We start from the raw sequence: 23,751 nt of genomic DNA on the forward strand, positions 1-23,751 counted from the left end.
GGGATGCACTATGGGTATTCTTCTCATGCTAAACCTAGGATAGTCTAACGTTACGAGAAGCGTGTTGGTTTCATTGACAGTATGTATGACTTTTCCTTTTTGATATGCGTATCACTCTCCTATGGAGATATGACAGATTGTTCTGACTTGATAGAAAGAAGATTCTTTTCTCTTGTCTCTGGTATACAGTATTGAGAGAACAAGAATAAATAAAAGAGAAATTAAGAAGATGGAATGTGATAACATCTACATTTGCTGATACACCCATAATTACAGCCTTTTGGCTTTTGTAAGTAAACTCTCCCCCTTAAAAATTAATGTCCATTACTGAAGGAAATAATTTTTAAAAGTATTTTATTCTTGCAGAAAAGCAGAGAAGCACGCAGCATGATAAAGCCATTTATCATAGTCAGCTTAAAATTGGCAAAGCTCATGCCAAGCACGGGCTCTGTGGAAGATTTCATGGTCAATTAGGTAAATACATGTATAAAATGGACCCAGCACAGAAGATCACGAAGCCAATTACAGATCATGTTTAATTTCACCCCCTAAGTCCCAGAAGTAATTTTTCCCTTCACAGTTTTAAAAATATCCAAGTACAATGTACAATCAACTTATCTGAACACTATGGAGAACATTATGATATTTTGTAATGTCAGGTCAATTACTTCAAAAGTCTTCCTAGGTTTAGTCTTAAGTGTGGCTGAGAGCTTCTAAAGACCACCAGCCAGAAGGGTCTCCCCCAGGTTGCCTGACAGAATGACGGACATAAGTGTATTTCTTTAAGGGTATAGTTTTCTATTTGGAATACAAACCTGAGGCCCATGGTTAGTGTTTGCATTTGCGTAAGGTTCAGTTTATACTGTGGCATGCGGGCTGACAAGCGCGCCATTCAGCAGCATTCGGTCCTAGCGCTTTGCTTTCTACATGCCGGCATTCAAACGAGCACAGTATTAAATGAACCTTTTATATTTTAAATATTCAAGACTTTTATATTCAGAATCTCTTCTCTTACTGTCAAACTAGTTTGCCTAAAGGCAAGGTAAGATCAAGTTAGACTCTCAGAGGTAGAATTAAATTTTATCACGGCATCCATCATAATATGCAGTTTGCTTAATATGCAAATGGAGAGTCTATGGATTCGTGGAATAAAGGGATTTTGGTACCCTGTGAAATCCAAGGGACTGCTTTTATACAATAGATTCCTCTTAAATTTACATTTCCATCATTTAAATGAGAACACATGGTAAACAATTTATAATAAAAATGCTTTAACTTACATTTTCAATTCAATTTTACTTCTACTGTATTATTTCTTGTGGCAGCTCTTTACTTAAAACTAATAAAAATGAGAGCGGTGAATAAAATAAATATAAACTGAAGAAGTTTTTACCTCAGCCATTTTGGAGAGTTCCATCCAGTCATTTTTGTTGTAACTGCACATGATGCTGGCGATCAGGATCTTTACAGAGAAAGAGAGAACATGTGGTCAAGTGGCATCCCTGCTTTGCACATACACTAGCATATATGTACACACATTTACAACAACAAGCTGCATTATAAAAATTAGTTTTCAATCTGTTGAAAGAGAAATATCACCAGAAAAGACAGCATGCCTCAGTAAATCACCAGATAATATTTGTGACAGCCTTCTTAATTACTGTTAATGGGCACTTGAGCAGGGGTCTGAACATGTATGTGCATGTGCATGCGACTATATATGAGTGTTCACATGTGTACTGTGCATGTGTATGGAAGCACACATGCACATATATGTAGATGCATGATTGTGGGGTAACTTGTGGAGGTTAGATAACCTTGGGTGGATTCCTCGGTGGCAATTCCCCATTTTTTCTCTCTATTTTAGAGATAATATTTTTTACTAGGACATCAATTTAACTAGTTTGGCTGGGCAATGAGTACCAGGGATTCTCTTGTCTCTACATTCTGGACACTGAGGTAAGCAATACAAGCTACCACACCTAGGACTTCATGTCCGTTCTAGGGATTGAACTCTGGTGCTTAGGTTTGTGTGGCAAGCACTTCACTGTTAGTGAAGGGAACAATTTCCCAGTGCCAGCTTCCTTCAGTTCACTGAGTCGCAGTATTCTCACTTCTCAAACATAGATTACAATATTGACTTGGTCATGTCAGAAAGTGGCAGCGGGAATTACATAACATCATCTATTAATGTGTGCCAGTGAAAGAGACGCCTCATTTCTACCATGCTGCCAAAATGCATATTATCATAATTATCAGCAAAGCAAGAAAGATTTCAAAATATGGGAGAGAAAAATATAATGTTCTTTTCAATAATAACATATGACATATGGTTAATACAATTTCATGTATTTCTTGTGAACTGTAGCTTTAAATTATTTTAAATGACTTTACATTGCATTGGATTTCAACAGGCCTATGATTATGTTAATCCATCAGTAGAGTATGCATGGTAGTAGTAGTTACTAGTGTCTACTCCAAAGTCAGGATGCCCAGATTGGAATCCTGATTCTACCATCTTTGCTTGCTACCTCGAGTGACGGCACTAGTACAATTTAAAAATAATTCAAATAGTTGTTTCCTTGGGTCATCTTGCCCACCTCGTGGAACCAAGCTTTTCCTGATAACAATGCAAGTGACTAATGGGCAGCCCAGGACTCAGAGGTGGTTGTGACCTATACTATTCCAGCCCACTAGAGTTTGTTATTTTATACAGAGATGGACCTAACGGCCAGTTTAAGACAGAATTGCCTTCTTTTGTAATAGAAATGAAGACAAATTAGAGGTTTATGTAGGTGAATAAACATTAGTACAAATTTCCTCAGCAACCCTGAACTTCAATTATAGTATATAACTTTCTTTCTCACAGTTTCTAACATGTCTCATCAGTCCAGTACTTACCTTCAGTCATATTGGAGGGTACACTTCATATTGAACAGCATGCTTCTTTAGCTATATTGTACTTTGTATAACTTGATATATGCTACTTCAGTTTAATAGTAAACTCTTTTCAGTATCATTTTTAGTACTTGAAGTTCCTATTGCATCATTATCACAAAGAGTATTGTCCTGGACATGGAGAGCCACAAAATTATTAAATAGATTATTGTGGATACAGAGGTTGGATGTAGCCTATGTTAGCTTCTAACTGGTATGAGGGTAGCTGACTATAGGTGGGATCTGAACATTCTCCTTCTCAGGCAGGTTTTAATAGTCTTCTAAGTTGCTGTGCAACTTTTCTAAAAATATTCTATCTTCTTGTCCCCTAAAGATAAAAATAGCACCCTGGGCTGGGAAAATCACAGCAATTTGTTGGTTACACTTGTCATCAACGTCTACCACAAAAGTCAAAAGGTATTGTTACTGGTCCCTAAACTAGAGAGTAGATGTGTTGAGAATGGCTAGTGATCACTGATCTCTCTTCTTTTACCCACCTCCTGGTTCAGTTTTCATTGACTTTATCAGTACAGGTAGAGTGGACAGAGGAAAGTGGGAAAGGGGACATAAAAAGAGAAAAAAGTGCCGCTGCAGACAGCTGCCAGATCAGGGCCCCATGAATGTGTCTATATGCAAGCACTTATAAATATTGCTCTTCCACTGAACGTCATACTTTTATTTTTAACAACTGATGTCTATAAAACAAATATCATTCTGTTTGAAACAATCTGATAAGTAGTATCTTTTTCACAGTGAAGTAAAAAGAAAACCTAACTTCATAAATGATTTAAAAGCAGGGTTATTAGGGCTGGGCTATCTAGGTTAATAGAGTGCTAACTTAGCATGGGTAGAGCCCTGGATTCAGATTCATAAAGCACAATATTTAGTTTAAACATTCTAAGCATTTGTATCTAAAGCCAAATATCTTTGCAAGCCATACTTGTAAAGGTATAGTAGTTCACAGATACCACAGTGGCTGCAAAATTATCTTAACTTTCATTAAAACAGACCTGTGGTTCTCCAGAATTAAGCTAAAAGGTATTCACTCTAAAAGGAGATGGAGCATAATTTAATCTTTCTTTGATGATTAAAAAGTCCTTTAGTGTTTTGCTTGACTCAGTTTTTTAATCAAGTAAAAGAGGACAGGCTATTTTGCGTCCTATGAGAAAAGTGAACTGATGGATATTGCATATGATGAAGAATCATGCCACGCAACCAGAAATGAATATTCACTGAGACATATTCCTAATCAAGGTTTCACTTAATTTAAGCCATTCCCAGAGCTCTTTTTTTGTAGTTCATATTTTAAAACATTATTGAATGAGGTGATACATAACAGTCAAACACTACACAATATTTGCACTCTGTTCCTACCCTGTATTCTATGAGAAACACTCTGGTAGGAATTTCTGCCTGTGCCAAACAAGGCACGAACACACAAATTCACTTCCTACTGTGGCAACTGCTAAATAAGACCATAGTCTAGAGAATAAGACATAGTCTTTCTTCATTCAACATTCAACTAATCTTTTCCAAGTTTGTACTGTATGCCACTAACTGCTCTTACTTGGAAGTGACATTGAACAAGTAAAAGATCCTTGTCACCCCAAGTTAAAAAAAATGCATCCATTCAGCAACTGCCAGATCAGGATTATTGTGATGAAGGCAATATAAGAAGAAAATGTGGCAGAATCATGGGGTGGGCACAGTCACAACAGATAGGCATTCGTCACAAGCTCTTTGCATTGAGAACAGAGTGATGAGAAGGCTCCTTACTCTGAAGGATGGAATGGTGAGTGGAATTTGGCCTTCTGAACAGAGAAAAGTACATGCAAAAACTGAAGGTGATGAATGTAGAATGTTCAAAAGACCAAGGATCCAAAAAGCTTCAAGACAGGGCAAGACTAGTATGAAGAAAAATGAGGGAAGCAGCTAATCGCTGTCCCTCTAGATAACCTGACCCCTGAGGGAGTCTTAGAGTCCATGGAATGCCATCAAAAAGTTGGGTATGGTGATAAAACAATCTGGCTTACTTTTTCCAAATATGTTTCTGACATCTTCATAAGGAAACAGATATGGGTAATAGATATGAAAGAAGAAAGTGCAGTTTAAGACATACGGTATCCACAGAAATGAAGAGACGCGAGCTCCTACATGGTAGGCGAGTGTTTAGATTCATGGGGACAAAGAGCCAGGGTAACATTCAGGATGATTCCTAGACTATTAGCTTGAACTCTGAATTTGAGAATGTAAAATATTTACAAACATACAATAAGCCTAACAGGCAGAAGGGCGAGAAAATACAAAATTCAATTTTTATATGGTCCACTTGAGGTGTCAGGTAAGTACTGTGGTAGTGAAGTGACTGATGTGTCCTTGGTTCATTTGCTGGTCAATCCACTAAAGAGGCTAAAATTCCAAAATAAGGAGACCTTAACATACAATAGCATTTAAGACAACTGGAAAGGTGATTTGAAAACTGAATAAAATAAAGTATATAAAAATGCAGGCCCAACCTCACACCACAAGAGAATGTGGATTCATGCTGGAAGGGATTTCTCCAGAGTGTAAGGTGTGAAGGTGTGATTAATTGTGAAGAATTCTGCTGAGAGTTTATAGTATAAAAGACTTTGAGATTGTAACATTCCACCCTTCAAGGAAGCTCCTTGAGCATGAAGGTAAATAATTCAAAAAGGTCTCAGGAAATCCCTGAAACTGACCAGATTCATTAGGCCCCTCCCCAACAGAGTAGGCAATAATAAAAAGTAAGCAATCTGAGTGTCCCTGTCAGACAAATTATTGAGTATCCATGTCAGACAAAGAAGTTAAGCTGTTAAGACTCTCCCTCCAACAAGCTAACCTACAAAGGAGGCTGAGATCAGACCAGCAGTATGGAAGAAGCAGAAACCAGCAGTTTCCTAGAAGAGCTTTAGACCAACTGAGTCATTTGGAGAAGACATTCTTCAATCTGTTAGGCTGCCTATAGGATGTACTGTGTGCTCTAGGTTCCCAGAGTTTGTAAATTGCCTCCCTGCTGGGGTGGTACTAGTGATGTAACTGTCTTTTAGTAATTTCTGCTCCTGTAAGTATCTCCTCACACATATTCCTCTATGTAATACCAATAAAATTCATTGGATTTAGGTGGCATCCATGTTTCCTATTTGGAGTGAGTGAGCATGTAAGTAGTATCTCCCCAGGAAAAGTTTTGTCATACAACAACAAACCAAAGAGAAGTGGCCACTGAGTTTGACAACATAGAGATCTCTGGTCCCACTGAGTCACTTCAGTGACTGGTTGTCACTGAAGCAGCAAGGGTGACTCAGACTGGCACAAACTGAGTGAATAGAATTTGAAGACATAAGAAGGGAGATATATGTAGAGCTCAATAAAAATCAATTAAAAAAAGAAGGGAGATATAAAAATCTCCCTCAGAGCTTTGATGAGATAGTTTAAGTTTCAGTTCCTGGTTCTTTGTTAAAATAGCCTCACAATTTAAGGTAGAAAGGGTTTATTGAGCTCAGGATTCCAGATTGCAGTATTTCATTGCAAGAAATTCAAGAAGTCAGGACCTCGGAGCAGGCAGTCACATTTACACGAAAATAGAGAACAATGAATGCATGCATACATATATTGAACATATTCTCATTTACATTCACTCTGTGTTGACTGAGGTTTCTGTCCTGCCTGATCCCTGTCCTGCCTGGTTCTCACAGTCGTTAAGTCTCAAAGAAATCACACAGAGGTCTACATTAATTATAAACTGATTGACCCAGTAGCTCAGGCTTCTTATTAATTAATTCTTATAACTTATATCAGCCCATAATTCTTGTCTGTGTTAGCCATATGGCTTGGTATCATTTTCAGTGAGGCAGTCATATCTTGCATCCTCTGTGTTTGGGTAACAACTGCAGACTTAGCTTCCCTCTTCAGAGAATTTTTGTTGCCACGCCCCACCTATACTTCCTGCTTGGCTACTGGCCAATCAGCATTTTATTAAAAATAATACAAGGAACAGGATAAAAAAAAACATTGTCCACAGCATCTCTGTTTCTCTTTCTCTATTTCAATCATTCTAGGGTCCAGCAGATGAAACACTGCCACCCCAAGAATTGGTCTTCTCACTTCAATTAACTCAATTAAGAGAATCCTCACAAGCATACCCATAGGCCCACCTAATCTAGTCAAGTATTTGTTCTTGACTTTAGATTGTGTCTGTTTGACTAATTACCAAAGAAAGTTAACAGAGGTATGAAGAGGGAAATGAAAGACTGTAGGAAGTCCAGCGTGAGTCTCCTTTAATAATCTGCATTTTACTGTTTTTACATTGGTGGAATGATATGTGAGAAAGTATGAAGATGATGAGAGGTAATGACGAATCAAGAGCAGATGGGAAACAAAGTCCTTGGATAGGGGCAGGGCATCCTATTCATTTTAACAAGGCAGGAAGGAAGAGAGCAAAAAATAGCTGTGATAGGTTAATAGATTTGTTGAGGAAGGTGAAATAATTCTTGTTGCTACATTTTCTTTATGAAATATGTAAGGTCTCTTTATGAGAGTAAATAGAAAGGGGGCAGGAGTTCAGAATTATGAGGGCAAGATGAAAGAAAAATAAACATCTAAGAAAATAAGACTACAATCCTACTAGATGATGGTACAATTACAAAGCCTCAAAGGAAAAACTGATAATATTTTGGGAAAGGAAGAATAACTAGTAAAAATGAAAGTACAAGATGATTTACAAAATCAGGACACAGATATATATGGCTGAATACAAAATACAAGTTTTAAAGATTGCCTTGGAGTCATGGTACATTTTACCAAAACTCTTCTCAGTGTATGGGTCATTAAAATTTAATGTGATTCATGAAAGAACTATCTCTACTGAACTGTGCTTTTAAACTGGAATATTTGTTCTAGGTATGGTAGTGGTTGCCTGTAATTTTTGGCACTAAGGAGCCTGAAGCAAAAGGATCATGGATTTAGGATAGTCTACGTGTGTTAGTTAGGGTTTCTATTGCTATGAAAAGACACTATGATCTTTACAACTTATTAAAAAAAAGCACTCAATTGTGGTCAGTTTAAAGTTTTAGAGGGGTAGTCCATTATCATCATGGTGTGAAGTATGGCTGCACACAGGCAGATATAGTGCTGGAGAATGAGTACAAAGTTCTAGATCTGGATGGGCAGTCACCAAGAAGAAAGAGAGACACAAGGACTGGCTTGGATATTAGAAAGCGCAAAGCCTAGCCTCAGTGACACACTTCCTCCAACAAGGCCACACCTACCCCCAAAAGGCCACACATACTAATAGTGCTACTCCTTATGAGCCTATAGTGGCCATTTTTATTCTGACCACCACACTATGCTACAGTCATAGACTTTGGCTCAAGAAAAAAAAGTCCACCACATTCAAATTAGATTTTCTGTAGTTTTGAGTTTCCTTTTAGCTCATAAATGTAACCCAAGAAAGCATATACTTGTTGTGCAAATATTTAATTCTCATAAAGTATTAAAATTCCAAACCATTCTAAAAATGCCAGCTCTAACAATTTATCAATATGATTCTGCATATTTTTCTCCCTGAAAATAGCACAAAGATTAAAAACTATGTGAATGAGCACGTACTCACCAAGAAAGAGGTGTTAGAATGCGTCAATTGCCATCGTTTAGAGTTCAAAGTTAAGAATAGAAATTAGTGGTCAATTATTTTCAATTTGATTATCCCACTGAATTATGGGATAAATACAATAATTTTTATTTAAATGCCACTTAAACCAAATGCAGTAAAGTTTATTTTATAGAAAACAAGGTTAAGAACAGACTAAAATTTTCATTTGGTCATGAACAGGATCTCTTGTCAGATTTCCAATTGACTTAAACTTTATGTTTGAAACACGATGTCAATAACGCTTTTGTATTCCACAACTATACTGTGAGCTACATTGGAAATCCAGCCAAAGAGTCAGTTTCAAGACAGAGTAAATTTTTTAGTAGGTAAAAAGTTCAAAGTGACAGAGGTGAGCATCTGCAAATTACACGTAGCAAAGTTAGACTTTGTCAAGCCATTTAACCAAACCATTCCCAACACCACTGGGATTACATTGCGTAGGGAACGCCAGCATGGCACAGATGATATTAAAGGACATGAAAGCTAGAAAATGACATTTATTAAATATTAACTGATGTACACATTCAAACTCTAAGTGTATTTTCTGTCTTAGTACAAGTATGATTAGAGTGAGATTGGTACAGTTTTCCTGGAATATTTAAAACCTTTTATAGCATATTTCTTTTACTTTTGATTTAGTGATCAGCAATAAAAGCAACATCCATATAAGTTATCTTTATTTTTTATTAGGTTGTCTTTAAAATTGTCTTAAAGTCATCTGGGGATCCACAGCTGGTTTCGGGATACACTTATTTCTAACACAGAAAAGTGATATTTAAAGTTAAAGAAGGCTGACCTGTTAGTGCATGCCTGTAACCCCAGCAAACAGGCAGGGGGAGAAAGACAGAAAGAGCTCAGCGGTTTGGGAGCAGCCTGGTCTACAAGGCACATTACAGGCTGGTCAAGGTCAAATAGAAAGATTTGTCTCAACAATTAAAAGCAGTAAAGAATAAAGTTAAACAATGACATAGTTTCTATTAAAAAAAAAGAAAAAAAATCATTGATGATCTCTAGCAAGAAAGCAAGAAAAAAAAGTCCCACCATTGAAGATTCTAGAAATATCCTTCTACTGTTTAGTTTTATGTCAACATGTTATAATTAGAGTCAGCAGTTGAAGAATTACTTCTATCAAATTGGCCTGTGGATAAAACTTTAAAAATTTATTTCAATTGATGATTAATGTGTGAGTGTCCACCCCATTGTGCATGGCACCTTCCCTAGGCAGGTAGTCCTGGGTTGCATAAGAAAACTAGCGAAGAGAGGGGAGCAGAGCAAGTCACTGAGCAGTGCTCCTTCACAGTCCCTGATTCAGCTCCCAATCTCTGGCTTGCTATCCTGAGTTTCTGCTCAGACTTCCCTACTGGATGAACAATTACCAGGACTTGAGGGGTGAAATTAACCCTGTCATCCCTGGAATTGCTTTTGGTCAGCGTCTTAGCACAGTTAACTGAATGCAACAATGCAGCCCCAAAAGTGTTGCTGTTTTGTTTCTCCTTTGTATCACTCCTCATGCTCACACCATTTCTGAGATCCTGTCATATCTTCTATTTATGTTTTTCCTATGTGACTTGCAATTGCTTATACATACTTTTAAGGATGATATAAAATTTGAGTGAAAGGGTCTATACATATATCATACCATATATGCAATTGGGCCTCATGAAATAAATATTAAAATAGGTAGCTGAGCCAGGTGTGAAACACGCCTTTAATCCTAGTACCCAGGTGTAGAGAGTGAGTTCCAAGTCAACCTGGGTAACACAGAGAAAGCCTGTCTTAAAAAACAAAGCAAAACATGAAAAGGGAGAAGTAGGAGAAGGAGGAAAAGGGGAAGATACCGAGAAAAGGAATTCCAAATAACATCAATATTATTACTAAATCTAGTTTCTATATTTAAGACCATTTCTTTATTTCAATAAGTTATTGAGGTTTAAGAACCTCATGATAAACTGGGCAGTGCTGACACAAGCCTTAAAATTCTAGCACTTGGGAGGTCGAGGCAGGAAGTTCTCTCTGAGTTCCAGGAAAGCCTGCCTGGTCTAAAAAGAGAATTTCAGGACAGTCAGGACTGTTAAACAGAGAAACTCTGTCTCAAAAACCAGAAAAAAAGAAGATCATGATTTCTAAGGTATATTATACTTATATATAAAAGAATAACTGTTTACATTGTTTTAATCTTTGCTTTTGAATACACACTTTCATATACATTATCTCATTTATTCCCTACAATAAGCATGGATTTTCAGAACCTTATACTAAAGACCTTATAGTGAGACATAGACAATTCAAGTTATTTTCCTGGGTCAAGTTAATCAATAGTAGAGGCAGGGACTGAGCTCTGAGCTTTGAGCCTGAGTTCCCTCTACTATATCAAGGCTGTATCATATTGATTTCCTATCTTTTCAGTTTACATTAGAGCCAGTGGTTGATTATGTTTTACCCCTATTCCTCTTGAGGCAGATTGAGAAAGAGTGCTCACTTTTCTGAATAAAACCTTCTGGTTTGGATTTTGCAGCCACTCCCACCAAGAAAGGAAGTTTGTTTACAGAATCCTGGTTTGGGATTGACTTTTTGACATATTTTAATCAACATAACTTGGCGGAAGAGATTTGACAGAGGCCAGTTAAGGCCAGAAGAGGCTGTAGACTCACTTACTGCCTTGAAAATTCCATGTGCCATGCAGATAAGTCTGTCTAACCCACTGGAAGAGGAGAGACCACTATCATGGATACATCATCCACACATAAGCTCTCTAGTGTATGCTTTTCTGGAGTCCAGAGAGCGGCCTGACCCTTGGTTACAAAACAGTGAGACAAGCTCAGGACTCAAGAACCATGCAGCTTAGTCCAGTAAAGCAAAATGTAAACAGCCATGGTTGTGAATTCAATTAGTTCTTTGGCCCTAACTCTGGGATGTACTTGTATGCAGAGAGAGTTAGCTCTTGTCACCTCTAGCTGAATACAGCAGCCAGAGTTAACCTACGCAGTGCTAGCATGATTTTTGCCTGTCATATTGCACACATTTTATCTTTAATTTTTAGAGCAGTACAACATAGATATTTCACCTCCACTTACCAAATAAGAGGGGAAAAAGCTCACCTCAGTAGGTTAAATAACCTACTCCTTTCATGTCTAATAAGAACAGACAAAAAAGTTTGAAATGTCTGGTTGCAATATTTTTGCTCTGAATAAGCATGTGTTTCTTAATCACACATTTGCAGAAAACCTATGGGTTTACATTACAGATGTTGAGTTTTATTGTTAATTTTTACTGTATGAATTTTTGGAAGCTACATTTCTCTTCTTGGTCATTTGTCTGTATTCCTGTGAATATCATCCAAGCTAGACAGGCAAGTGGACCGGCCCAGGAATTTTAAAAGGGAAGACTAAGATGCCATTACTAGGCTGTTGGGATCTAGACTTGGGGAGTGGTCTGAGCATTCTGGGTGCAGGAGCAAAGAGCTTGGTATCTGGTAGAGATCAGCCTTCTACATATGATGTCCTGAGATGGATTTGAAGGAATCTTGGATCTGAAGTTTAGCACACCTGGAGTTGATTACCACTGCATAGAAACACACCATCCAGGCAGCCTTCAGAAAGTCCATACCGCAGACTGGTAACCATAGTGATGTGGGATTTCCCCTCTGTATGCTGTGAATACCATTGGTTAATAAAGAAACTTCCTTGACCTGTTAATAGGGCAGAGAATAATTAGGCGGGGGTGGGGGGGGTAGGAAACTAAGCTGAATGCTGGAAGAAAGAAGGCAGAGTCAGGAGAAGCCATGTAGCCCTGCAGGAGACAGATGCTAGGGAGGGAACTTTATCCAGTAAGCCACAGCCATGAGGCAATACACAGATTAATGAGATGGATTAAATTAAGAGTTAGCCAATAAGAAGCTAGAGCTAATGGGCCAAGCTGTGAATTAATTAATACAGTATCAGTGTGGTTATTTTGGAGCTGAGCAGCTGGGAACCAAGAAGCGGCCTCTTACAACACCATACCTCGTATGAATGCTGGGTCTCAAGTCAGCTAGGACACACTTCACTTCCCCACCCAGGGGAAGCCATTCTCCCAAATCATTTCCTTCCCTGTCTCCTACTCTCTGCAATGTCTGGCTTATCGCTGACCAACTTCCAGGTCCTAGGTTTTTCTGGGAGGGTCCAGCCTGCTTATTCAGGGGTTGGGAGCTGCCAGGTGAGGCCAGGGGACACAGTCAAGGGCATCTTTTGCATCCCAGAACTGCCAGTCCAGTTCCTGTTAAAGAAACTTACAATCAAGAACCAACACACAGCTTCCTTCCTGAAACCCAGCATCCAATAAGCAAAATTAAACATCCCCAAACTGATTCAGAGCTCGTTTTTTTTCTACGAGACAGAGAACAAAGACCCCTGGCTCCCAACCACATTCCCATACACTCTACACTTCAACACTGGAGCTTAGAATAACTGTGGAAAAACTCCCCAGTTTGGGGGAGCTCTTATCAAAGGATTGTGAAAGGGGAATTGGTACGTTGGGAACCAGGAAGACCCCACCACACCTTCCACCTCTCCCTCCAACCTATACCAAGTCCCAACTCCCTGTCAATGTGTGCCATTTCAAGGGAAAAGAGAATAACTTTTTTAAGCTCTTAAAAATAAAATAAAAAGAAAGACTAAGTCATTAAGAAGTAATGAGGTGATACATGATTTCCTGAACACTGGGCTAAAGAGAAGCTCATTTGGATCTTGATAATGTGGCTCAATCACTCAACTTTCCCTTATTTTCACATATCCCACTGAATGCCCCCACAAACATGGTAACATATATATTTTGGGGCTTCCATTCATTTCTCAACATGGGTTCTTCTTGTACAACTGCACCATCAGGTGGTATGCCAGCTCTCTATCCCAAGAGACTAACAAGGACTTACCTGTCTCATACTACCCTCATTATCCTCAGAGACAGAATTGCCATTTCACTGAGGGACATCCTCTTCTCAACTAGCTTTGGCCACACTGCATCATTGGTGTGTGCCCTTTTCCTACCACTGTATCCCTCATTCTATTCAAAGGGATAATATGCTAATTTGATCACTAGGTTCATCATTATCTTTCACTTCATGTTATTTTAATAAATTCCTGTGGTGGAAAAGTTGTATTATTATGATTTTTAACTTTCTGGTTTATCATTTATGAGGATTACATCATATGCTGCAAACAGCAGTACATATTCAAAATTATCATCAGCAACACACGCAAATACTTACATACTTAGATACTAATACATACATGCACATATACCACACACACCTATACACAGACACATGGCAATATACACATATACTTATGCCACGCACATATATGTACTCATAATGACATAACATATTCCGCCCCCAAAAAACTATTATTTCTATAATGTACATAGTAGTTGTCTAGTACTAGTTTCTGTTACATACATGACTTTATTTTTAGAGCAATTTTATTTTTGCATCTGAATTGAAAATAAGAGGAATTAAAGTATATTCCTATATGCTCCTTGCCCTGTCTCCACACATGCATGGCCTCCCCACTACTAGCATTTCTCATTAAATTTGTCCAGTTGCATTTAATTAACCCAACTGACTAGTTAACTTCAGCCAGAGTTCACACCTTGCATTCATTTTTAGGGTTTCACATCTTGGAGATTTGAATAAATAAATAGTGGTTTGGAAGCAGAGACTATGTGCTGGTTTTTCAGCCACCCAGACCCCAAAAATCACAAAAAAACTATGTTAATTACAACACTGCTTGGCCTATTAGCTCAGACTTCTTATTAACTAACTCTTTTTTTTTATGGGAGGAGCCAATACAATGGCTAGTTTATTGGAGGGAAGTTTTCCATCACATTCTGAAAAGTTAACGCAGGGCTCAGTGGGCCAGTTGGTGAGGCACCAGCTTATAATGGGTTCCACGGCTTGGGCACCGCTGAGTCTCGCCTTTGTGCAGCCAAAACCAGATGACGGTACAGTTGTCCTCTTCACAGATGCAGCCCACTATCCGCTTGTTGGTGATGGACGGGACTAAATTAGGATCTTCCTTGGTGCCCGAAGCTGCCTTCGGAGGTAGCATATTATATGGATCCAGTCCCTTCTCTGCGGCTATCATGATCTCCCTCTCCAGCCCTGTGGCCTGCTCCTCATCAGTAGGAACACCACCTCCAGAAGCCATGGAGTGCGTTGCAACCGCGCCATGGGGCCCGCGGGCCCTCAGGGCCTGTGCAGCCAGAGCGCTCACTCCGCGAAGTAACCTTGAAGCCCTCTCGCCGGAGACAAGTAGATGCACTTCCGGGAACAGGCTTGGCAGGATTAACTCATTTCTATTAATTTGGGTATCGACACAAGACTATGGTTTACTGGTAAGGGTTTGACATCTGTCTTCTTCAGCTACATGGCGTCTCTTTGGCTCTGCCTACTCTCTGTATCTTTGATTTTCCTGCCTAGTTCTATTCTACCCTGCCATAGGTCGAAGCAACTTCTTTATTAACCAATGGTAATAAAACATACTCACAGCATACAGAGGGGAATCCACGTCAGTGGTTGAATCCTCAGGACATTCCCACACAGGGTAGCTTCCTTTCCCTAAGATTCTTCCACACTGTGCTTTCATCCCTTCTCTCCACATGCCCTGGCAGTCACTGGCTTGCTAACTATCCCACAGTTTCAGGCTTTCCAGATCCTTTGCTTCCAGTTACAGAGATGGGTTGTAAGTTACTCCAGGTGTTTTGTGGTTTGACAGTTCACTTCTTTTTAGTGCTCAGTGGTCTAGATGTACATCCCAGCTCAGCAATTCACCTACTGACTGATATCCTGCAGCTCTCAAGTTTGGGCAATTATGAATAGAGTTGCTTTAAACATCCGTGTGCGATTTTCCAAGTAGACATAATTTTTTTAACCCCTCTGTGTAGATATCGATGCACTGCTAAATCATAGGACTAAAGGATTTTTAGTTTCATAGGCATCAGTGGTGGTCTTCTAAAGTGGTCAATCCATTTTGCATCCCATAAGCAATGGAAGACAGTTAATTTGCTTTGCATCTTTGACAGAGTCTGGTGTCGGAGGTAGTCTGCATTTGAGGTATTTTAATTGGTACTGTCTGAATGTGCATTTCCTTGATGACATTTTCTAGTCCGTCTTTTCAAATGCTTATTTTTTCATGTGTGTCTCCATTTATCAGGTTTATTTGCTAATAGAGAAAAATTCCACATGATTGTAATAAATTTTTCTTTTGCATATTGTAAAATTTGACTTGCTTATATTTTGTCGAGGGTTTTTGTATGACTCTTCATGAGAAGGCAGTCTATAGCTCCCTGCAATGCCTCTGTCTGATCTGAAGGTGAACCTGGCTTCATGGCATGAGTTCATATTAATCCCCTTTGTTTCTAACCTCTAGAAGACACTATAGAGCATCAATAGGATGTCTTTTTTATATACTTGATGGAACTCACCCATGAACTCATTTGGTACTTGCTCTTTTGATACAATATCAATTTTAATTCAATGTTCAATAGATATAAGCCATGAATTTTTTTATTGATTTTTATTGAGTTCTACATTTTTCTCTGCTCCCCTCCCTACCTCTTCCCTCCACCTCAACCCTCCCCCAAGGTCCCTATGCTCCCAATTTACTCATGAGATCTTGTCTTTTTCTACTTTCCTATTAAAATTTATCTCTTCATACTGTATGTTTGGAGATGCTTTTCCCATAGAATTGGAATATTTCCTGTAAGTTATCTGCTTGTAGCCATGCAGACATTCACAATATTTCTTTGTTATTATTTCAGTTTCGTGATATCTGTAGTGATGTCCACTTCCAAATCCAACATTATTAATCTGAATTATATTCTTTATCTTAGCTTCTGTAGAGCCTTCTAAATTTTATTGATTTCTTTAAGTAATAAGCTTTGGTTTGTTGACTTTTCTCTACTGATGATCAGTTCTCAATTTCATTGATTATTGCTCTGTATCTTGTTTTTTCCCTTAATTTAAATACAATTTTTACTCTCTTTCACTTATTTTTTTACCTCCTTCATTTTTTCTTCATTTTTTTATATCATATTTTGAGACAGGGACTGGTTTCATATCCTAGGATACCTGGAATATGTTAAGTACTTTATACTGCCTTTGAATGAGACAATTGTGGTTTGAATGAGAATGGTCCCTACAAGCCCACATATTTGAATGTTGAATCCCTAGTTGTACAGTTTTAGGGAAGGATTAGGAGGTATGGCCATGTTAGAGGGGATGTGTCACTGGAGTTGGGCTGTGAAGTTTCCCCACACAGGCCCATTCTTTCTCTTTCTCTGCCTCTAATTTAAGGATATGATGCAGTCTCTCAGGTACTTCTCCCTTGCAATTCCTGCCTTCCTGCTGTTATCCTTCCCCACCCCCCATAATGGTCATGGACTCCACCTATGAAACTATAAGCAAACCTCTAATGAAATGTTTAATTTTGTAAATTAGTCATAGTGTCTCTTCATAGCCATACAACACTAACAAGACAGCAACTACCTCAACTCAGCTTCCAGAGTACTGGGATTACAAGAGCGCATCAAGTTTTTCTACTTCATTGAGAAGGAAACAGATTTGTTTCAGCGCTTCCTCTTTCTGATACATACATGAATATTCTCCCCTTTTCTCTAAGCACGGCTTTCCCTGTGTGCCAGGTACTTTCTCAGTTACATTTTGGTGTCAGGTAGTTCAAAATATTATCTAATTTCTTTTCTGACCCACATGCTCATAAGGGCATATTGTTCAAGCTCCATATGTTTGAGGATTTTTCCGGTTACCTCTCTGCTGAGTTTTAGTTAATTTCCAAGGTGTGTAAGGGAGGAGAGTTTGTGGTGTCTGAAGGTGTTTTGCAGCCACGAACATGGACTGTTTTGGTGAAGACTCTGTTCTGTGTGAACAGAAAAAGAATGTTTGTTGTTATTGTTGGATTAGAGGCAGACAATAATGGTGATAAGGAAATTTTGTGCCTGCTGTACCTGGCCATTTCTGACAGCTGAGTGATGATGTCACCAACTTGGAAGGAGGATTCATCTTATGTCTTCCAGAAATTCTATTGTTTTTTTGTCTCACAGAGTCTGAGATCCTCCTGTCCTCAAAATATACACAAGAAATACATGTGCATGCACATTAAAAAATAATTAAGACATTTTGAAGAACTGATTCCCTCATTATTTTGTGATGTTCTTCTCTACCTATGATAACTTTCCTTTTTTTGAGGTCTGTATAGTATAAAATCAAAACAGTTAACTTTCTCTGGATTAGAGTTAGCATAGTCAGTTTTTATCTATCCATTTTCTTTTAGACTGTATTGTTTCTTATATAGAAGGTCAGTTTTTTATAGACTCATATAGCAGAGTGTTATTTCTTGATCCATGTTTGTAACTTGTCTTTCAACTGATTCATATACATAATTGATAATCTAACTGGTTATTGTTTTATGTAATAGATGTCCACCATATTTATGAATGTATTCCTGATGAACTTATTATCTGAGCATATTGTAGACATGCATACACATTTATTGTTTTCTTTGGAGTTTTCAAAACACACTGACAGCTAGCCAACTCACTTTCAAATAATAGGTTATCTTTTCAGTGACAGTGGGAATAGTATGGTAAAACATTTTTTATCCTCTTCTCTCTCCCTTGATACACTAGTCACATTTATTATACTTGCATATAATCATAAACATGCACACATTTACATACACATATATGCACACACACACATATATATATTAAGTGTAAGCAATCAGTTATCATGATTATTTTTAATGGACTTATTGTTTAGAATAATTGAGAATATTTTGAAAAACGAGAGAGAGAAGTTTTTCTTATTTTTATTTTGCCTTCACTTTCCCCATCTTTGACACACTTCTTTGATAAAAATTCCTATTCTTTTTAAGGAACTCTTATTTCTACCTTCATTTTGATAGATATTTTTGAAGAATCCAGTATTCTCATCAGTAGTTTTATTCTTTCAATACTAAATATTTCTCCCACCCCATTGTTGAACATGGTTTGAGGATAACTGCAAAATAATTTGCTATTCTATAGGTAAGGTTATTTTCCCTGATTTTTTTATGTTCTGGTATTATAATTTTTGATCTTTATACTTGGAAAATGAAATGTCTAGGTGTAGGTTGGAGGAATAATTATCTTGCACAGTGTTCCAGGATGCCTGGGCCCACCGTTTGGTGTCTGGCACTATCTGGGAAGATTCTCCATAGCTGTTCTTTGAAATAGCAGTTCCAGTCTTTCCACAGTCTGCTGTTCCACCCAGCACATCATCCTGTCTGCAGTTATCCCACAGTCCCTGCATATTTGGTTCTGTTTTTCTTTCAAAGTTTGATCTTTTTGCTTTTCTACTTCAGATTCTCTATTGATATGTGCATAATCTGAGGGTCTTTCTTCTGCTGTGTTCAGGCTACTAAGAAGCCCAGCCACTGCATTCTCTCTTTTTGTTTAGGCTTTTTGATCTTTCGTATCTCCTTTGGGCTCATTTTTTTTTTTTTAAGGATGCATGTCTCTCTGCCTTCTTTGTCCATCTCCTCCTGTATGCTGTCTATTTTATCCATTAGAGTCTTTAGCATATTAATCATAGTTATTTTAAATTCCAGTCTGATCATTTCAACATCCCTGCCATGTCTGGTTCTGATGCGTGCTTTGTCTGTCTCTTCACATTATTTTGCATTATGCTTTTTGGTGTGCCCTGTTGTTTTCCTTGTCGTCAGACATGATGCACCAGATAAAAGGAACCACTGTAAATAGGCCTTTGTAATGAGGTGCTAGGATGTCCAGGAGATGTGTGCTCCAGTTCTTTCATTAGATCTCGGTCTTTTACTGTCTGTAGAATTCAGAACTGTGAACATTGTGAACTTTTCTTATTCTCACTCCTTGGGTGGGATAGGTTAACTAGAGTGGCCTGGTACTGCATGTCACCCTTCTCCTATGCAGGTGGCTAGTGCTGGCTTGAATTGGACTTCTCTTTTCCCTCAGGTCAGGTAGACCCTTCTTCCCTAGGCAAACGCACACCTCTCCTTCATTCCCTCAAGTTTCTGCTGCAATTTCAGTGACTCTTTAAAATGCCCACCCCTTCCCACTTTTCTCTGGTTTCTTTCTTGTAGAATTTCGTATCGTTCCCTTATGTAACATCTTTGTCCTCTTTCATCCGAGTATTAGAATGGGAGCTACGCCAGGGTAAGAAACTACAAATACAATTCTTCTTGAACAGTGCGATCATGCAAATGCTTCAGAGACGGATAGCTACAAACTGACATACTGTTTAGGTCTGCTTCGACATTAACTGCTCAATGTGAATTGTTTTGTTGATCATAATTAGTTAGAAGGGAATGGGATTTACATAGCATCAATTTTGTATTATTTTTTTCAAGAAATTCACTAAATTTTTATGGAAGAAAAAAACTAAATTCGGATTTGTATTTTTTCTACAAATTAATGTGCAATCAGTGGTTTTTTGAATGGCAGAATACTTTGGTATTAAGCACCCACAGGTCAGATGTTTAACAATATGCGATTGTGAAGATCAGAAAGCATCATTTTCTACCCTCCTGTGGTTTTCTGTGATGTTACACTGTAGATAGGGAAACACAGTAAACGCCAACTAGAAAATTCATGCAACTTTACTAAATACCTGCATCTTTATTAACAAGTATTTGTAGATTAATATTCTATAAATAATAAGATTATTGATAGATTTAGCTAAATCTTTTAGGAAAAATATGAATTTTTAGTGTACCTTTCTAATGGACTATATTTTATACTTTCTATTAAATTGAGATAATAATCTCCCCATAATTACACAGGAAGAAATACCAAGAACTGTGAGCCGAAGACATGGGAACCTCCCTGACTTGGAAAACCTATGGAGAATCACAATCTTAAACAGGTCTCAAGCTAAGGATAGACTAGCAAGCTGGGAGGGTAGACAAGCAAGCAGGCAAGTTGGCCAAAGAAAAGAAGGGTAATTTAGGAACGGGCCCTTTGCCTGAGAAATTCTAAAGAGATGCATTCTAAACCATGGAGGCAAATCCTTCCTCCTGTTCAAGATAGAATTTACATGGACTCTGCTTCTCTCCTAAAGACTTGTAAGGTGTCTTGGTCCTTGATTTTCTCCTCATGATATCATCACCTGGAGGACTTATCTTCAGTGCTCACCCAGGACCCAGGCACTATGAGTTCACCTTCACGGATTTTCTGCACTCCTTCCTCTCGCTTCTTCATGTCCTAGTCCCGCTTTCAGACAGATTCCCTCCGTTGTATCGCACTTTCTGCACAAGGAGATCTGTCCATGGTTAGATTCCTGCACTAGCCCTCCTTTCTCTCCATGGTTAGATTCATGCATCTCCTTCCTTTCTCTCCATGGTTACATTTCTGTACTTGCCCATCTTTTGGCCTGTCAGTCTAGCACCAATGAGCACCTTGGTTAACAGTCATAAAAACAAGACCAGATTTTTCTCTGCAAAAGTAAAGGCGAAAAATAATATTAAGAGAGTAAAACAATTTCTATTTTCCTGTTTTGTGGATATGTATATGAATAAGTGTAGTTTGTATGTATGTACATGTCGATGTGACTCTGCCTAGGCATTTCTAACTTATTCATTTGAGATAGGGTTTATTATCATCATGGAGATGAGCTGATGTCTTTGAAGCCTCAGCCATCCTCTTGTCTTTGGTCACAACACTGGCTGATGGTCACAACAAGTGTCACATTTCTGGCTTTGCACATAGGTACTAGAATCCAAACTTACGGTCTCATGCTTGCATATTGGTGTTCTCACCAACTGAACCATCTCGCCACCCCTCCCAAAAGATTTATTTTATCATTAAAACAGCATCTAGATATGCTGTGGATAGTTAGGAACCAACTAATCACATCTCCCAGATTGTGCAAGCGACTTCATCTTTATCATAAATTTTTGTTCAATGTGCTTTTTTTTTTCAGAGGTTAACAATGTGATTTACAGGGGAAATAATGACAGAACCTTTTTCAGAGGGATTGAAACCTTTCTGGTATAAACTTTACATAGCATAATGAATGTGTTGGCATTTTGCCTTATTTGCATTCCATAAAAATAAAACACTGGGTATAAGGAGTCCCTGTAAAATTCATATTACCTGTTAAATGAAGATGCTCAGAAGGCAATGTAATCTAATTAAAATCAAGAAATGTTATTCAATCTACCATCGTATACCTACATGCCTCCAAGACATTACCTGCACACTTAAATTCATCCTTGCAGAAAGCATATACACTCTAGTAAGCTCACCAGGAGGAAATGATCCCCAAATTCTTGCTGCAATTTATCAATTCATAAGATTATTTTTAATTTGATAAGTTATTTCAACTACTTGACTCTCCCTAATGTATTTTTCAGTTCTCATCAAAAATAGACTGTGAAGGACCTTCTCAGACTATAAACCTGACTGCTTTTCACAGCAATGTAGTTAATACTTACAGGAACAGTGGAAAACAGTGTTTTGTCCCTTAAATGTGCCCCTTTCTTATTATTCATGCTTGGCAGCTTGCTCACAAATGTCCAGATGTTGACACCAACGCTATTTTTACAGAACAATGAGGTGTTTATTTTGCAATCTTTTCTCTTGCTTCTCCCACACATAATTACATGATCTTTGAAACTTTCACAACAAATAGCAAAAAGTAGCCTTTCAAAACGAAGTAATTGCATGGCTAAGGATTGTAAATTAAGAATAGATTATATATATTTTTCCTACTATATATGCTTTGCCTATTTGAAGTGTGTGTAAAAGCAAATTTGCAAGTATACATTTTTTTCTTGAAAATTATTGTATAAAAGTATATATAATTAAGAATTGGACAAATAAAAGTCAGGAATTTGGGGGTCATTAAATGCTTACTGTGTACCTAACTGTTATATATTTTTTTAAAAACCATTGAAAAACTAACAGCCTTGATTATTTTTAAGTAATTAGAATTAGACAAAGAGCAACTACAATTACATTCAATAGACAAAATTCTGGCTCAGATCCTTTTGAATTATTTACAATTGGCCTATCATTTAATAAAACAGCATAGAGGTACCCTGTCACCCCACCCTGGACAAGTCACCCTAGTAAAACGGCGTCAGAGCTTGTTACAAGGATTTTTGTCCCAGATGTAACCCACATCCCCACATGTCTCATAAATTCTCCCAACACATTTTCACACGCATGACCATGAATGTCTATTCAGACAGACGCTTTTACAACATGTGACATTTTTCAACTTCCCAGAACAAAAGGCAAATGGGACCCGGCCCTGGACTTGGAACAAAAAAATAAAAGCAAAACAAAAACCTCTTACATTTTTAGTAAATAAAAGAATGAATACAGACTGCAAAGGCTGAGTGGAAGCTCCTGCAGGCACCATGCTGGTCTTTCTTGAGACAATTGTTCAACGAGAAACAGATAGGAAAAGACAGATAAAAATAGAGTGGAACCCAGGTGTCGCTCAATCCATTTTCTCCCTAGTGGGGAAGTGTTCGTGACAGTGTAGCGCAGAATACTCCCTTCGTGCATTTTTAAAGTGACAAGGACTTTCACTGTTTACTTAAGGATAATTCATTATATAGTAAGTAGTTACTGTCAAACATTTTAGTTACCTTTAACTCCACAGATTTTTGTAAACTATTGTAATGAAGCCTTCATACATAGATCTTCTGAATCAGGCTAATGAATTTCCTCTCCAATGGGCTTTCAATATATTTGTCACCTTTAAGTATCATTTCTCCTTAGATACTGGTCTTCTAAGCTAGACCAATTTTCTGCAACTTCTAAATACATAACATAGTCACTTCAAATGATATGTAAACAATATATACATGTGTTGTAGATTATGTACAGAGAGCTATATCTCTACCAGCTAGTCTACTCTGAGACAGACCCTCTCAGATTATATTGCAAAAGGAAATGAAAAAAAATGCAAAAGAAAATATTTCAGAAAAAATTTAAGTTGGACAGAAAACTGCTGATATGTAAATTTAACCTCAAATTTTGTCACGTCTAAGTGAGTGCCTTTTTTATCACAATTTATTTCCTGTGTGACTTGATTACAAACTTTAATTGAGTACACATGTGATTTC

At 37.9% G+C, this 23,751-nt stretch overlaps 2 protein-coding genes across 2 annotated transcripts in view; both read right to left on the reverse strand.

The window, feature by feature from the left end:
* Positions 1 to 23,751, reverse strand: part of Dpyd (dihydropyrimidine dehydrogenase) — an 801,706-nt gene that overhangs the window by 292,779 nt on the left and 485,176 nt on the right. The window contains exon 15 of the mRNA XM_087897615.1: positions 1,394 to 1,462. Within this exon, the coding sequence (XP_087753741.1) occupies positions 1,394 to 1,462 (69 nt within the window). The remainder of the gene's footprint in view (positions 1 to 1,393; positions 1,463 to 23,751) is intronic.
* On the reverse strand, positions 14,407 to 14,916 carry LOC148119369 (cytochrome c oxidase subunit 5B, mitochondrial). Its single transcript, XM_087897614.1, has one exon. The coding sequence runs from the start codon at positions 14,788 to 14,790 to the stop codon at positions 14,491 to 14,493; it is 300 nt and encodes a 99-aa protein (XP_087753740.1). The 5' UTR covers positions 14,791 to 14,916; the 3' UTR covers positions 14,407 to 14,490.

The sequence above is a fragment of the Myodes glareolus genome, chromosome 17, assembly GCF_982192425.1.
Source record: "Myodes glareolus chromosome 17, mMyoGla1.1, whole genome shotgun sequence".
Lineage (NCBI taxonomy): Eukaryota > Metazoa > Chordata > Mammalia > Rodentia > Cricetidae > Myodes > Myodes glareolus.